This window comes from Pan troglodytes, chromosome 22, assembly GCF_028858775.2.
Source record: "Pan troglodytes isolate AG18354 chromosome 22, NHGRI_mPanTro3-v2.0_pri, whole genome shotgun sequence".
Lineage (NCBI taxonomy): Eukaryota > Metazoa > Chordata > Mammalia > Primates > Hominidae > Pan > Pan troglodytes.
Window position 1 is genome coordinate 37,592,184 of NC_072420.2, and position 18,466 is coordinate 37,610,649.

Genomic DNA, 18,466 nt, shown 5'->3' on the forward strand with positions numbered 1-18,466 from the left:
ATCTACTCACTACACACTGCGGTTTCACGTCATTTCACTCTCTGATGGAGACTTGGTATAAGTCAATCAAAAAAGACGCTATTGGCCAAATAAAAGATGATTCCAAAAATAGCACAATGACTCAGTTACCCCAAGCTCCTATGTTTCACAGTCTAGCCTCATGCTGTCTCCAGAGGGTCGACTATCATTTATCAGGAGATTAAATGGAATGTGCCACACGCCCACTACGTCAAGGCAGACTGAACTCTGGGAGGGGCTTTTCCTGCAGTGACAATGGATTTGCAGTGGCCGGTCCACACCCACTTCCCTAGACCCCATCACCACCAATAGCTCACATTTTGCAAAGGGATTCCTGAGCTGTAGCTGTGGGATGTGAGCCTGGAACACAGAGAAGTTCACTGTCCCAGACACAGACACAGACACAGACTGGACCCATGTCCCTGGGACTCTACTTAACTGGCTGAGCTAACTGCTCACAGGGAAACCTACCAGGAAATAGCACAGAAAAATAAAGGTCTCTGGCGTGAAACAAAACTGGCAATACACACAGCATGGTGATATGGTTATGCCCTGTGTCCCCACACAAATCTCATCTTGAATTATAATCCCTGTAATCCCCATAATCCCCAGGTGCCAAGGGAGAGACTGGGTGGAGGTAATCGGATCATGGGGGTTGTTTCTCCCATGCTGTCCTTGTGATGGTGAGTTCTCATGAGATCTGATGGTTTTGTAAGTGTTTGGTAGTTCCTCCTGTGTTCATTCTCCTGCCTGCCGCCTTGTGAAGAAGGTGCCTTGCTTCCCTTCACCTTCCGCCACGATTGTAAGTCTCCTGAGGCCTCCCCAGCCGTGCTGAACTGTGAGTCAGTTAAACCTCTTTCCTTTGTAAATTACCCAGTCTTGGGCAGTACTTTATAGCAATGTGGAAACAGACTAATACACATGGCATCCAGAAGGTGTTACCCTGACAATAGTGTGGAAAAGCAATTCATGGTCGGGAAGACATGTCAGAGAAAATGACTGGAGCCCAGGATAAAGGATGAAATCACGTTTTCTAAGCAAATGAGTTGGGTGGCACAGCCAAGTCAGATTCCTGGGGAAAGCGCATCACTAACGGGGTTTTGAGTTTTTACTCTGGGGATGGAGGGGACTCAGTCATCAGCAAGCGGCACCCACATTGCCCTGTGCTACTTCCTCTCCCCAGAGTGCTCTCCCCTCTATTCAATCACAAACACACTTCCAAATTTGTGGGGTGGAGACACAAGGTGAAGGCGGTGGGGGGTTCATGCTCTAAGACAAGCCACTCACGTGCCCAGAGAGATCAAAAGAAAGCTCTCTATACCAGTACCATGGTAGCTCAGCTGGTACTGAAATACCAGCCCTCAAAAAATACCACGCCCTCAAAAATCTGTCAGAAATCTCCAAATCCTCCTAGATGTGTAAACACCTAAAAAGAATTCCTCTAATTACCTTGAGTAAGCACTGAAACAAAAGCAGTGTTATAAGTCAAATAATTATCTTCACCTGTGATCCTAAATCTGGTAGACCCTGGCACTATCAGAAGGTATACTACTTTCAGGGCCTCCAAGTATTTTTCTTGGTAGTCTGAAAAACTGAAAGTACATGCCTGAGGCAGAATTCTAATTGTCTTCCAATGTCTACCAATGTCTACCCTCCTTTCCTCCTTAGTGATAGAAGCCTGGTTTCCAGTTAGATCCATGGTTGCCTACTATAAAGACCACATTTATTTCCCAGCCTTGTTTGTAGGTCACGTGACTAGGTCCTGTTCATAATACATAAACAAAAAGGCCATGTGCAACTTCTGTCCCTTGAAGAATAGGGATGTAGCTTCTTTACCCCTTCCTCCCACTTACTGGCTCAAGTAAGAACATAAACACTGGGATCACCATCCTGGACATGTGCTGAAGGTGGCCGAGCAACTCAGCTGGGTCCTTGACACGTGAGCCAGCGCACCAATGCTGGACTTCCCATCTCAGCCTATCTCATTTGCAGGAGAGAAAAGTAAACTTCCACCCTGTTCAAGCCACTTCTATTTTCGGATATCTGTTGCACACAGTGAAACCTAATCTTAATTGACCTAGGAACCGGTACCTGAATCGGGGGTGCTGGGTCTCAGATTTTATGTATGCCCCAGAAACAAGGCCTAAAAATGCAGCCTGATATGGAGGAGATGGGCAGGGGATCACTGGAAAAGACACAGGTCTCACAGGTTCTCGACTGCTGACTGCCGCAGCAAAACCTTTGATCGAGTCCTGACCTTCTATATGTTGGGAGGTAGACCTGGTGTCTGTTAGAAGCTGTATCCTTACAGGAAACAGCTCTGAAAATTCAAAATGTCAGTGCTTGCCAGTCCTTGACACTCTCAGCAAGGTTCAATCAAGAGAAATGATCTCCAACTAAAGCTAACTAGTCTCAAGAAAGTGGGAAAGAATACAGATTTGATTAGAAAGGAGCTCTGTGTCAGCAACCAGCAATCTAAGTGAGCCTATGGGGCTGTCCCTGCAGCCCCAGCAGGAGATAAGACAGATGCTTTACCACATAGAGCCCAGAAGCCTTGTGCCAAAGATATGATTAAGGGCCTGGCCTTCCACCCAAGCCCATGGTTTCATTTGGCCCAAGGGAGTTGCTATTAAATTGGGAGGGAAAGGAATGGCAGAGCACTGAGGCCTTTAGAAGACCAGAGTTTTTAGGCTGAAAAACTGTCTAGACAAGATCTTGATGGTTACTCACATGGAACCAATCAGAAGCAAACAGACTAGAGGGCTACTAAAGTCCTGAGAGACTTGTATCTCTACAGAAACCTTAAGGCTGGCCTATAAAAAGCTGTGACTATTCAGTCCTCAAAACAACACCCAGACCCCAAATCCTCCCAGGAAGCGGGTGTTGGAAGCCCATCCTCTCCAGCATCCATCTCCGATGTGGTGCAGAGAAGACCCTTTCAGAAGGCAAAGCCATGACTCCAAAAGATCCCAGGCAAGAGAGTTCCCGGAGGGCAGAACGCGGGTTGCCAGACAGTGACAAGGAAACATAGTGGCTGCCAGTGCAGGGGGTGCAGGGAGACTTGATGGTCGTGATTTCTACTACAGCAGTGTGGCACATGGTGTGCTGGGGGCAGAGAGCTCGTCTGTTTCAGCTAACAGATCGCAAGACCTCAACAGGTACATCCGGCCCTAAAAGAGAAAACGGCACATCATCCAGAGATCCTGAATCTGATCAAGTGGAAGGAAATGAATGTCATACCAGGGCCATCTTCCTTGAGGAAGAGGTGAGAGTTTTCTATGGAGGGAAAGACAAATGCATGTGGATATCTGGGACCTCAGCAGAAACTGCTGGCTGTTCCCCACTGTGTCCTTCCCCGTCTTCCTTAGGAATACAACTCCCAATTTTCAGCTGGTGCAGGTTCCATGATGGGGAAGGGTAGACGGAGAAAAAGAGATTTTGTAAATCATATGATCAAGATCTATATCTAACATAAATTTCACTCCTACTTCAGCCCATTAGAAAAGAGCTGCTCAATTGCTGAAGAAATGATACACACAGACGAAGAGAGAAATAAGCATTGAGAGAACCCAGTCCATAGTTCTGAAAATTCTTCTTGTTCTATCCAATAGTTTCATCAAAGTGATAGTCTCATCATGTTGCCCAGGCTGGTCTCAACCTCCAGGGCTTAAGCAATTCTCCTGCCTCAGCCTCCCAAAGTGCTGCAATTACAGGCATGAGCCACAAAAAAAGTATCCCACTTTTTTTTGAGATGGGAGTCTTGTTCGGTCACCCAGGCTAGAGTGCAATGGCGCGATCTTGGCTCACTGCAACCTCTGCCTCCAAAGTTCAAGCAATTCTCCTGCCTCAGCCTCCTGAGTAGCTGGGATTACAGGAGCGCACCACAACTGCCTGGCTAATTTTTGTATTTTTAGTAGAGACAGGGTTTCACTATGTTGGTCAGGCTGGTCTCGAACTCCTGACCTCAAGTGATCCACCCACCTCGGCCTCCCAAAATGCTGGGATTACAGGTGTGAGCTACCGCGCCTGGCCATATCCAACATTTTTTATAAATATTCAGAAACAGGAACAATTCCACACACAGTAAATTCTGTTACCTAGAATTCTACACACTGGTATAATACTAGTGTTTGACACTGCTCCAGTAACAACTCCAAAGCACTAAAACAACGGTCCCCAACCTTTTTGGCACCAGGGTCCGGTTTTGTGGAAGACAGTTTGTCCATGGACAGGGGGTTTCGGGATGAAACTGCTCCACCTCAGATCACAAGGCATTAGTCAGATTCTCATAAGGAGCACACAATTTAGATCCCTCACATGCACAGTTCACAATAGGGTTTGAGCTCCTATGAGAATCTAATGCTGCCGCTGATCTGACAGGGGGCGGGGCTCAGCCAGTAATGCTCACTTGCACCACTCACCTACTGCTGTGCCGCCCCGTTCCTAACAGGCTGCAGACCACAGCCCGGGGGTCGGGGATCCCTGCACTAAAAAATAACGTATGAGATTCGTGGATTTGTTTAAAGCACACAAAAGCAGCAACTGGAAGAGAACAGCTGCCAGTACACATTACCTATTATTACTATCACAAATAGACTATGTTTCCATAAGTATAGCTCGTTAACATGGTTTGGATTTGTGTTCCTGCCCAAATCTCATGTCGAATTGTAATCAGTGTTGGAGGAGGGCCTGGTGGGAGGTGATTTGATCGTAGGGGTGGATATTCCCCTTGCTGTTCTCATGATAGTGAGTTCTCATGAGATCTGGTTGTTTAAAAGTGTGTGACACCACCCCCTTTGCTCTCTTCCTCCTGCTCCCATCATGTAGGACGTGCCTGCTTCCCCTTCACCTTCTGCAATGATTGTAAGTTTCCTGCGGCCTCCCCAGCCATGCTTCCTGTACAGCCTGCAGAACTGTGAGCCAATTAAACCTCTTTTCTTTGTAAACTACCCAGTCTCAGTTCTTTATAGCAATGCGAGAATGAACTGATACACTCACGTAGGATCAAACATAGTTTTAGAAATATTTTAGTCTTATTCTTAGAACGTAACAGGCCATGTACTTTGCGCATCCATCTATCTCGTGGTCCCTCTGACACCAAGAAGACCTCTTCAAATGTCTTCTCCTTAAAAAGGCAACTGCCTCCCCGTGCCAGGAATTTCTTCCCAGGTTCACTGACTCAGTAGGTTTCTGTGAGTAACCTCACTTCGTAGTGTTAGGAAGGAACCCTGGGAACAGCGGATGCAGGGCATCTGGTAAGCTAAGGCCGCCAACAACCATTCATTCAGTATCAGCTCTGCACCAAGCAAGGGATTCATAATTAATAATCAAACCAAACAAGAAGAGAAACAAAGATTCCTAAACACCCTCAGAAAGGCCAAAATATTTTTCCCCTTTGTAAAAGTAAAAACTCTTAACCCTATGGGAGGTTCCACCTCTAGTGTTGGCAAGCTCAGCTTCAATGTCTGTCAAACACTTTTACAGACCCAAGTTTCCTAAGGCAGAGGTTTTTTTTTTTTTAAGTTTAATATCAAAAGTGAACTTCCTGATATCCAAGAATATTAAGGCAATATATTTATACAGGTTCTTTTTTCACCCAAAAACACAGGCTGGACAGCGTGTGGTGAAGCCCAGCCCTCTGCGGATGTGCGGGAGCCTCAGCCTGTCCGCACTCTCAGGGCGTGTGCTGCCCTCTTGGTGACACGCTGCCCTCTTGGTGACGCGCTGCCCTCTTGGTGACACGCTGCCCTGGCCACGAGCTCCAGGACCACACTTCCAAGGTTCCCAGATGGCAATGACACGAAATATTCTTCAGTATTCTCCACAGAAACAACAAAAATGGCCTGGAAGTACCCGTATTTTTCTATCTGAACTTCACCTCCCCAAATCTTTTGTTCAATAACTTGTCTCATTTTTTTATTCAGAAAATGTAACTATCGCGAGTTACCCCTTCGATATAATAAAGTCTTCGCTTGAGTAACAAAGGATTATTACAGAGTTTGCAACAAGCAAGTGATGACTGTTCCATCTAAAAGAACAGGCTTTTTCCTTTTCTACTGGGAATCAATGGATGTCAGGGGTGGGGTGGAAACAGGAGAGTTAAGAAACGCTGAAAAATAAAAGTACCTATGACATCACAAATTAACTCAGTACACAACAATTATTAATGAACACGGCTCACAGTTCCCCTCCCAGTCTGCCCCCATTGCTCTGATAATCCGCCCAAACAACTCTGCCAATGCCTCCTCTAATACAACGCATATACTAACACTGCCATTCTGATGACTCTAAGTGTGACAGTCAAGAAAATGCTAAAGTTGGCTCATCATTTTATATCCATATAGCATTAAATTCCAGAAACTATTATCAAGAAAAAGGCCAAAATATTCCCATACATTGAATTATACATCTGTCTAATCATGTGGTCCCATGAGTGAAATGCCTAGAAACTATGAATCCAGTTATTTTTGGAATATTTCACGCCTTAAATTTTAACACCACATTGAGGGAAGGCACTTTTGTTATTCCCTCCCTCTATAACCCAATTTGTTATTCCCTCCCTCTATAATCCAATTTTTTAAACTAAAATAGTATTAGTACTATTGGGGAGTTTTAAAAAATTCCTTTCATTTGTTTTCTATTTTTTAATCTTTAATCAGAGTCTATGTAACAGAAGGAATCAAAAGGAAAACCTGCAGTAAGAGTAAATTTCTAATATCCAAATGGGGTTATCAACTGCTTAAAAAAGGTATGGGGGTTGGGAATGGGTGGCTCACGCCTAAAATCCCAGCACTCTGGGAGGCTGAGTCAGAAGGATCACTTGAACCCAGGAGTTCGAGGCCAGCCTGGGCAACATGGCGAAACCCTGTCTCTACTAAAAATACAAAACTTAGCTGGGCGTAGTGGCGTGTGCCTATAGTCCCAGCTACTTGGGAGGCTGAGGCAGGAGCAACCCTTGAGCTCAGAAGGTCGAGGCTGCAGTGAGCTGTGATTGTATCACTGGACTCCAGCCTGGGTGACAGAGCAAGATCCTATCTCAATCAATCCATCAATGAATAAATGTATTGGATAGCAATGTACCAAAAACACTTTTCAAAATACAAAGCTCTGACCTTTTTCAATTTACACAGCTTAGGTGTCATTCAAACTTCCTATTCAAATGCCCCTGAAAAACATCCTGTATTAAATGTCTAACACTGATTGTAACTGCACAAAAGAAGAATGATAACCTGAGCAATAATGCCACCGGTTAAACATCTTTTTTCATAATACTCGTTTATCAAAGAACATTCTGAGGGCCTGATTCAAAGAAGCAAGACACAAAGCACAACCACCTTCCATTCCCATAAAAAACAAACCTGTGATCAAAGAACTTCAATTTCCTTTCCCATGATTTAACTCTTCTAGGACAAGAGTACTTCCACCTTGCTAATAGGTCTGGTCAAACGTATTCCTCTACAACTCTATCCCCTCCCCGTCTACTGGTAAGAGAGGATGATCAATGGAACAGGACTCCTCTGAGCAGATGCAGACCTGCTCACACCTTACCCATCCAGGAGACGCATCGTTGTGGGGGTCACTTCGGCAAACAAAATTACTTTCCCCAACTGCTTGGTCTGCAGATTTTGGCGATAGATCTCTAAGTTGAAATGTTCTGATGAGAAGGCCTCCATGTTGGTCACCACAGGTATACAAGATGGGGTTATTTCTACTTCAGACACGTAGGATGAAACAAATCTAAGAGAGAGCTGGCCGGATTTTATTTCTCCCTCGGAGTCCACATGTTTCCCAAGCCACTGCATAAGAGGATCCCTGATTTCCTGTGTCATAAAGAAAGAAATGAGATGGTCGTAATTTGGCATTACATTAGATCATGGTAGCTTTTCCTTATAATGCCATTTTGGTAATATGAGTACTTCCTAATTCATGACCAAGAAAAGCTAGATTAACATATTCCATACATCTAAACGATTAGACAATATGATAATCATATACTTAGTATACTTATACTATAAAATAAGCTCTTCAGAAACCAGGATCCAAGAAAATCAGTTCAGTTCATGATTATACTTCCTATCTTACATCTTACATTCTCTCATGATTTTCAAGATTCCCCTCCAGTCCAGAGTTCATAAGTAGTTCTCCAGTCCTCCGTTCATTTTACAGAAAACTTTTATCTTTTTGCCCCACAGAGAAATTCATTATCCTATTTGCAAAAACAACAACAGAAAACCCTGGGTGAAAGAAGTCACAGAACACAAAGCACTCAAATACAAGAACACTCGGTCTCAGCCTCACATCTTAGAGAATCTCCGCTTCCTCTTGTAAAGACAAGGCAAGTTGATCACCAACAAAGAAGACACTAATCTTCACAAAGGGAAAGTGGGGTACCCCAAAGCTGCTTTCTGTTTGCCCCAAATGGAGGTACAAGGAGGAGAAGGAAGGCAAAACCTAGAAGAGACGTTGTCCAATCCAGGCACAGAGCTCTCTACTCTATCCCCAAAACCACAAGGCTGGAGGAGGTTCCCCCACGCCAGACCTTAGAGGTCCCAGAGGCCTTCCTCCAGGGTGGTTTATCAAGAACTGAGGGCTGAGGGAAGTCATCATCTCAAGAGGCCTGTACAAAACTTACTAAGATCTCAGTAAACACAGATCCAGGCTCTTAGGCCATCCTCCTGCAAACACCAGGCCCTTTACATCCCAAAGCTCCCTGTGGCTACAGAGTAGTGGCTTCAGAGATGAAACTTAATTCAACTAATTTCAATTGATCAACCTTTAAAACTCACATCTAGTTTGCAGATAATACAGAGGAGAAGAGAACGAGTCAAATGACTTCAGAAGAAAGCATTCAGGGCCGCGCGCAGTGGTTCACACCTGTAATCCCAGCACTTTGGGAGGCCCAGGCGGGCAGATCACCTCAGGTCAGTAGTTCAAGACCAGCCTGACCAACATGGTGAAACTCCGTCTCTACTAAAAATACAAAAACTTGCCAGGCATGGTGGCGGGTGCCTGTAATCCCAGCTACTCAGGAGGCTGAGACAGGAGAATCGCTTGAACCTGGGAGGCAGAGGCTGCAGTGAGCCAAGATCACTCCACTGCACTCCAGCCTGGCAACAAAGAGTGAAACTCCATCTCAAAAAAAAAAAAAAAGACAAGAAAAGAAAGCATTCAGAAGAAATCCAGGGGATAAAACATTTTACAGAACAGCCGGGCTGGAATCTTCAACTAGTCAATGTCACGGTGGAGATGGGGTGGGGACACAGAGGTGGAGAGGGAGACCCCGTCTAGATTAGAAGGGGCTTAAAAGACATAATGAAACACAATGGGTGGTTCTTTATTGGATCCCAACTTGAACAAACTAGCTGGAAAGGACAATTAGGAAATCTGAATGTGAACAGTATGCATTAGACAGCAAACTGGAATTACTGTCAGTTTTAATAGGTGTGACAAGGGTACTGTGGGGGCCAGGCGCAGTGGCTCACACCTGTAATCCCAGCACTTTGGGAGGCTGAGGCAGGCGAATTGCTTGAGCTCAAGAGTCTGAGACCAGCCTGGGCAACATGGTGAAAGCCTGTCTCTCCTAAAAATACAAAAATTAGCCGGGCATGGTGGCGTGCAACTGTAGTCCCAGATACTCAGGTGGCAGCGGCGGAAAGATTGCTTGAGCCCAAGAAGCAGAGGCTGCAGTGAGCCAAGATGGCGCCACTGCACTCCAGCCTGAGTGACAGAACCAAACCCTGTCTCAAGAAAAAAAGGAAGTACTGTGGTGACATAGGAAAAGTCCTTAATTTTTAGAAATGTATATACGTCATGATATCTGTAAAATTTACCCCCAAAATACATAAAGTAAGGCAAAATGTTGATAATTATTCAATTATGTTGATAATTATTAAATCTAGATGATGGGTATTTGGGGTATGTGTTACAGTATTCTCTCTATTCTTTTCCATGTTTGAGAACTGTCATAATTAAGAGTAAAAAAAAGTGGTGAAATAAACATAAGCTATTTAAAAATAATAAATTCAGGCCGGGCACAGTGGTTCACGCCTGTAATCCCAACACTTTGGGAGGCTGAAGAGGGTGGATCACTTGAGGCCAGGAGTTCAAGACTAACCTGGGCAACATGGTGAGACCCCGTCTCTAATAAAAATACAAAAATTAACTGGGCATGGTGGCATGCACCTATAATCCCAGCTACTCAGGAGGCTGAGGCAGGAAAATCTCTTGAACCCAGGTGGCGGAGGTTGCAGTGAGCCGAGATCACGCCATCACACTCCAGCCTGCAGACAGAGCAAAACTGCATCTCAAATAATAATAATAATGAATTCAATTGACCATACACTGGCAACCCATTCCCTCTGTCATCCATTCAACAAATGTTACGGGATATCTCCCATATGGCAGGCAGTCTCACAGGCTCTGAGGACGGAGCAATGATCAAAGGGGTCAAAATTCCTGTCTTTGGAGGGTTAATGCTATAATGTGGGAGTCAGAAAGTTAAAAAAGGCCGGGCGCAGTGGCTCAGGCCTGTAATCCCAGCACTTTGAGAGGCTAAGGAAGGCGGATCACTCGAGGTCAGGAGTTTGAGACCAGCCTGGCCAACATGACAAAACTCCATCTCTACTAAAAATACAAAAAATTAGCCATGCATCGTGGTGGGTGCCTGTAATCCCGGCTACTTGGGAGGCTGAGGCACAAGAATCACTTGAACCCAGGAGGCAGAGGTTGCAGTGAGCCAAGATTGCGCCACTGCACTCCAGACTGGGTGATAGAGTGAGACTCAGTCTCGAAAAAAAACAAAAAACAAAAAACAACAAAAAAAAACAAAGTTAAAAAACAGTAAACACAATACACAGAATGTTAGAGAGTAACACGTACAAAGGAGGGACAAGAAAGCACAGAAGAGAGGGAGGCCACTTCAGACCAGACAGATGGAGGACCTGCTAAGAAGGCAACGCTTAAGGAAAGGCCTGGAGCAAGTGAAGGAGGATGCTGGGACAAAATCCACAGAACTATGTTTTTATATTTATTTATAAAGGGATTCCAGCAAGTGCAGAGGCTCCCGGAGCGGGGAAAGAGCCTGATCAGGGCACAGCATTTGAGCAGAGTGAGCCTGGGCAGAAGGTGGAGTGCCGGGGCCAGAGAGGCAGAGGGGGTGGTGAGAGCCACCGTCCACATCGCGGAGGGCCTCAAAGGCCACAGTAAGGACGGGGCTTTCACTCGAGGAGCAACAGGGAGCCCCAGAAGGTTCTGGGGAAGGGCGTGGGATGTCCTACCTCTGTTGGAGCAGGATCACCCCACTCTGACTCCTGTGTTGAGAAGAGCCTGAAGGGGAACAAACAAGCAGAGAAACTAGTTATAAAGTCACCTAAATGAGCTAGGAGTGAGACTACTGCCTGGACCAGCATGCAGCAGACATGGTGAGAAAGGATAGGATTCACAGTAGACTCTGAAGTACAGGCTACAAGATTTGCTAACAAATCATATCTGAGATGTTAGAGAAAACAGGGGCTCAAAAAAGAGCCCAAGATTTCTGGCCTAAACATCTGGAAGGACAGATCTGCTGCTGGAAATACTATAGGAAGAGCAGGTTTGGAGAGGAAGAGGCAGGAGGTGAGCCCTGGGTGTGCTAAGCTTGAGATAGCTATTAAAAATCCCACGGGGGCTAGGCGCGGTGGCTCACACTGTAATCCCAGCACTTTGGGAGGCCCAGGCAGTCAAATCACTTGAGGTCAGGAGTTCAAGACCAGCCTGGCCAACATGGTGAAACCCCACCTCTACTAAAAATACAAAAATTAGCTGGGCATGGTAGTGGGCATCTGTAGTCCCAGCTACCTGGGAGGCTGAGGCAGGAGAATCACCTGAACTCAGGAGGTGGAGGTTGCAGTGAGCTGAGATCATGCCACTGCATTCCAGCCTGAGCAACAGAGAAAGACTCGGTCTCAAAATGTTTTTTAAAAAAGGAAAAAAAAAAAATCCCTTGAAAACAATGAATTGGCAGTAGAACATGTGAGTCCAGAATCCAGGGGAGAGGTCTGCACCATGGATATCAATTTGAGAATTGTCAGACTATGGGTGATCATTTAAAGCCAAGAAAGAGGATAAGATCCATGAAAAGAGTGACTGTAGTTAAAAAGAGGATGCAAAGTAGGGCTGCTGTCACAAAGGACTACAAACCGGGTGGCTTGAGATGCCAGAAATCTATTCTTTCACAGTTTTGGAGGACAGAAGTAAAAAATGAACACGTCGACGGGGCCGTGCCTCCTGGGAAGGCTCTGGGGAAACTCGTGTTCACGCCTTTGCTTCTGGTGCTGCTGGCACTCCATGGTGCCCCTCAGCTTGTACACACATCACCCCCATCTCTGTGGCCATCATCACATGGCGTTCTCCTCTTTAAGCGTCCCGATTCTGTGTGTCCTCTAGTCTTCTGAGGACAGCAGTCGTACTGGATTAGGGATCCACCCTAATGACCTCATCTTCACTTGATTACATCTGCAAAGACCCAGCTTCCAAATAAGGTCATATTCACAGGCTCCAGGGCTGGGGCTTTCACCTATCTTTTTGGGGGACACAACTCAACCAACAATAGCAGTCCATGCTTAGGTTTCAGGGAGATCAAAAAGAGTGTGCAAAAGAGATTGAGAAAGGGAGAGAAAAATCAAGTGTGTCTGTGGACAGCAGTGGGGGGCGGTGGTTGCGGGAGTCTCCTGACTCCAGTTTGGAAGGTTGGAAGACGATGACAGTGCCGTGGGGAGAGGGCTGAGAAGTCACCGCTGGCCTCGGTGCCGCAGAGCCCAGACTCTGACGAGAGCAGTTTGAGAGGCGTGATGGAGGCCAAAGTCAGATGGGAGTAGTGAAAAGAGAAAACCTGCAGACTCCAGGATAAAACTCTGGCAAAGGGTCTCCTTTAAAGGGTAGAGAGGAATGGGGCAGTGGCTAGAGGGAGGAATGGGGCGAAAGCAGGTTTTGTTTGGTTTAAAGGGGAGAAACAGCAGCATTTTCAGATTGATGTGAAAGGTCCCCTAGAGAAAAGAATCCAAAGGGCCAAGTGGGGTGGGACGTAGTGCAGAAGCAGAAAGGTCAGCCTTGGGAGCAGAGACAGCTCACCCATAGGGATGGGGGTGGCTCAGGTTCCCCTCTGCGGACACCTGGTCTTATGACCCCACTGGCTGCAGAACTCCCTTGGCCCTTGCCGGTTGCACAGGCATACGGGACAGCCTGGTAACTGAAATTCGCTGCTCCCACCCTGCTCCACGGCTGCAGGGAGGTGGGAATCCTGGTGCTGGCAGCCGGTAGAAGTCATCTTATGATTGCTTCTATGTTCTCAATAAATAGGAAGCAAGATCATCGGCTAAGAGAGAAAAGAAGGAAGGAGGTGTTGAAGTTTGGGGAGGGAGGAACAAACATGACAACAGGGAGAATGAGAAGATGAATGCAGTGGGGAGAATCTTCTGAGCAGCGCCTTCCCCAGGGCAGCTGGAAGCATTTGAGCACCACGGAAGGTCAGCAACTCTGAACTGAGAGTGAGAAGTCCGCATGATTTTGTGTTTTTATCCTGCCACAGTCAGCTATCCAGCCATGTGGGCTTAGCAGAGAGGAGGCAGTGAGCTGAAGGTGTACAGAAAGCAGTAACTGAGACTAACCGACCACAAATGAGACACTGCTGGAGACAGGAAGATAAATATGAGTGATCCTGTTGGGGAGGAGAGTGAGAGGAATGCCCCAGGACCAAAAAGCTTAGGTCAGCACCAGAGAGAGCTCCCAGAGAAGGCATGCAAAATAAGGGGTGATCCTGCTTGCAAAGAAACCAGAAAAGTTGTTGGAAGAGGTCAAGCTCAAATGAGCTACCAAAAGCTACATTTGGGTCCTATCACAGTACTAATTTTCGGTTTTCGGACTACAGAATACCAAGATATATTTCAAATGGATTATTCCCTGTTCATCATTCTTTCCTTGGTATATACTCTATTGGAAGAAGAAGAAGAAATGAATAAATAACATACAAAGGTGATCCCCAAACCTCAAATCTGGCCATTAGTTATAACCAACTCTGCCCCTAAAACTTTGGTCAATGCCCTTAAAGCATAAAATGCACAGATCTGAATTTCCATCACTTTCCCCAGGGCAGCGGGATGTCACCAGGCCTCCACACAGGCTAGAGATACATATAGGTGAATTAGGTTAAACCACAAAAACAGAAAGATAAAACTATTATTTAACTCAAGCAGAGAGCTAAGAGGTTATTCATCAGATGATGGTAATACAAATATCCCATTCAAAGTCAATGAAAACCAGGATAAAATGAAAAAGAAACAACCAGCACTAAGTAGAACTTTCAGAACAGGAATAATGCAGGAATTATCCTCTAAAGTGAATCATCCAGATTGACTATGGTATACATCATTCATTTAAGAAACATGTATGGAGTACCCACGGTGTCTCAAACACAGTACCATGGTAGAAAGAGAAGAGGAAGGACAGATATTGCTATAGTTTGAATGTGTCCTCCAAATTTCATGTGTTGGAAACATAATCCCCCAATTCTATGTTGATGGTACTTGGAGGTGGGGCCTTTGGGAAGAAATTGAGATTGAATGGGGTCATCAGGGTAGGGCACCTATGGTGGGATTGGTGGCTTTATAAGAAGAGAAAGAAAGACCTAAGCTGGCACACTCCTGCCCTCTCACCATGTGATTCCCTTCCCATGTTATAATGCAGCAAGAAGGCCCTCACTAGATGCTGGCACCACACTCTTGGATTTTCCAGTCTCCAGAACCAAGAGCTAAATAAACGTCTATTCTTTCTAAATTGCCCAATCTCAGGTATTCTGTTATAGCAACAGAAAACGGACTAAAAGAGATGCATACACATAACTACAAGACAAAAATTCACTCAAACTATTCAAACATACACTTCTCTTTGGCAAAGTAAGTCAACCTGACTTGCCAAATTTAATCATCTATTCTTATGTGCATGCAAGTTGAGAGCCATATTCTCAAGAAATTACATCATGATTGTTATGTCTACTAATTACTAAAGTGACAATCTAAATTATTTGTTTTTGAAAGCAATACTTAGACACGTACAAATCTGCAAAATAAAACTGATAAAAGCAAGGCATGCAGGTTTTTTTCTTATACTTATTTTACATAATCTTTCAGGGCTTACTCAGAACCAAGTGAATTACTCAGAACAAAGAGAATCTAAAAGGTATCAAATGAAACCAGGACCCTCTTATGAAACATAACTATATACCACCCATAATTCTCTTAAATATTTATATTCACTATAGTCAAATACATTTTAAGTACCATAGGAAGCATTTAGCCTCCCCCAAAACTTTCTCCCCACTCCACCGTTAACCCTGGACAACATAAAAATTCTGAATAAAATTCTGGTTGTAAGAAATACCAAAATTACTATCTGTTTGATGTAAATCTGCCGGGCATGTCTTCTCAAATGCACTCAAATTATGATTATGACTTGAGAGTTGCATATACAGCTGCTAATAATACATGTAGGGAAAAGGAATTAATTCATGACTCTTGCCTAAACTCTCCTAATGACCATGCAATGTAAAAATGTTACTGAAGAAAAAAGGTTTGGATCATAGACATCAATAGCAATACGCAAATGCACCTATTTCTTTGAACTCAACTATCAGAGGATAGCTAAAACGTCACTTCTATAGGGAGGATGTCTCTGACCCACAGCCGTTCACAAACTTTCGTAAACCCTTAGTTACTTTATAGCACTTATCACGACTATACATAATTTGTATAAGTGCTTATTCAATGCCACACTGTCTTATTAGAATATAAGTTCCATAAAGATAATATACATATGTTCCTGTTTTGCTCCCAACGGTATCCATGGAACCTAGGACAAAAGTGCATGCTTAATAAGCATTTACTGTATAAATGCACATTAAAACCTTACCAAGGAAAACTCTCCAAATAACAGATAGATAGGTAATCAAGAGGTAAAACTCAAAAAAGACAATGAGAGAGTATGGTCTTGAGATGGCTACATAAGCATCAAAAATAATGCACAGTCTTTGAAATCATTACAGCTAGTTCTATTGACAACAAACAACCACTATCAGATTCCACTTCAAGGGGGTTTATAAAATTCTAATTAATGTTATTTTTCTAACATTTAATCTTCAAGAATTTAGTATTTCTCTTCCTCTAGGATTTCAGGTTAATTAAATATGATTTGGGTGGAACCAACAGCTGAATGCTTTATAGTCACATAAATGTGGCCCTTTTAAATCAGCCACAGCACCCAGTCATTCTCAAGAAAGGTGAATATATTCTTTGTCTTTTATTGGGTCATGTTGCACAGGACATGAAAATCCAAAGGAATCTTAAAAAAAAAAAAATAGAACTAATAAGTGAGTTTAGCAAGGTTGTGGGATACAAGGTCAATATACAAAAATTGGCTGGGCACAGTGGCTCACGTCTGTAATCCCAGCCCTTTGGGAGGCCAAAGTGGGTGGATCACTTGAGGTCAGGAGTTCAAGACCAGCCTGGCCAACATGGTGAAACCCCACTTCTACTAAAAATACAAAATTAGCCGGGTGTGGTGGCACACACCTAAAATCCCAGGTACTTGGGAGGCTGAGACACGAGAATCACTTGAACCTGGGAGGCAGAGGTTGCAGTGACCTAAGATTGTACCATTGCACTCCAGGCTGGGCAACAGAGTGAGACTCCATCTCAAAAAAAAAAAAAAATACAAAAATTGGGTGCATTTCCATATACTAACAATAAATATTTGGAGCCTGAACTTCTTTAAAATATCATTTTAATGGCATCAATAGATCTGAAATATTTAGGGACATATTTAACAAAATATGTGCCAGACCTGTTTACTGAAAACTACAAAACACTCCTGAATTAAAAATTAAAGATGTCTGAGCATCATAACTCATACTCGTAATCCCAGCACTTTGGAAGGCTGAGTATGGAGGATCACTTGAGCCCAGGAATTTGACACCAGCTTGGGCAACATAGAAAGACCTCATGTCTAAAAAAAAGAGTTTTTCTGTAATTAGCTGGGTGTGGTGGCATGCACCTGTAGTCCCAGCTAGTCAGGAGGCTGAGGTGAGAGGATCACTTGAGCCCAGGAGCTAGGCTGCAACAAGCCATGATGGCACCACTGCACTCCAGTCTAAGCGACAGAGCAAGACCCCATCTCAAAAACACAAAAAGAAAATTAAAGAGGCTGTAAATAACTGAAAAGATACACCATGTTCATGGATCAGAAGACTAACACTGTTAAGATGTCAATTCTTAAAATTAATCTATGGGTTCAATGTAATCCCAGTCAAAATCCCAGAAGGCTTTTTTTTTTTTTTTTTGTAGAAATTAACAAGCTGAAAATAGAAACTATTTTAAATGGTCAAAACAATTTTGGGAAGGAACAAAAAGTTGGAAAACCTACATTATCTGCTTTCAAGACTTACTATAAAGTTGCAGTATATCAAGACGGTGTGGTATTGGCACACAGAGATAGGTATAGATTACTGGCACAGAATAGGGTACAGAAATAGGGCCAAACATATAAGTGTGATTGATTTTTTTTAATTTTTTTGAGACAGCGTCTTGTGCTACCACCCAGTGGGGAGTGCAGTGGTGTGATTACAGCTCACTGCAGCCTCAAATTCCTGAGCTCAAGCCAACCTCCCACCTTGGCCTGTTTGATTGATTTTTGACAACAGTGCCCAAGATAACTGACTTGAAAAAGGATAATCTTTGCAATACATGGTGCTGAAACAAACATTCATATGCAAGAATATGAAACCTTGATCTCTATCCCACATGTATATAAAAATTAACTTGAAATAAATCATAGACCTAAATGTAAAACTACAAACCTTCTAAAATAAAATACAGGAGAAAACCTTTCTGACTTTGGGTAGGTAAAGCTTTTTTCAGATGGAACAAAATAAGCATGAACCATAAAAGGAAAAAAGTGATAAGCTGGACTTTATAAAAATTAAGAATATTAACAACTGCTGTTCTTGAAGAGATAATGCTGGCCAGACATGGTAGCCCACACCTGTAATCCCAGAACTTTGGGAGGCTGAGGTGGGTGGATCACCTGAGGTCAGCAGTTTGAGACCAGCCTGGCCAACATGGTGAAACCCCATCTCTACTAAAAATACAAAAATTAGCCAGGCATGGTAGCATGAACCTGTAGTCCCAGCTACTTAGGAGGCTGAGGCAGCAGAATTGCTTCAACCCAGGAGGCGGAGGTTGCAGTAAGTTGAGATCATGCAACTGCACTCCAGCCTGGGCGACAGAGAGAGACTCCACCTCAAAAAAAAAGAGAGAGAAAGGGAAAGAGAGATAATGCTAAGAACAGTGAAAAGACAAACAACAAACTGGGAGAAATTATTCTCAATACTTACATCAGACAAAGGACTTGTACCCAGAATATA

General features: G+C 44.0%; 1 protein-coding gene across 6 annotated transcripts in view; it reads right to left on the reverse strand.

Annotated features, from left to right (window-relative positions):
• HLCS (holocarboxylase synthetase) overlaps positions 1-18,466 on the reverse strand; it is a 239,467-nt gene that overhangs the window by 138,328 nt on the left and 82,673 nt on the right. For all 6 annotated transcript variants that reach the window (XR_010154417.1, XM_009423375.4, XM_009423270.5 and 3 more), the window contains one exon: positions 7,567-7,838. Coding sequence is in view for 5 of the 6 variants with exons in the window: in XM_009423375.4 (XP_009421650.2) it covers positions 7,567-7,838 (272 nt within the window). In the remaining variant the exon portion in view is untranslated. The remainder of the gene's footprint in view (positions 1-7,566; positions 7,839-18,466) is intronic.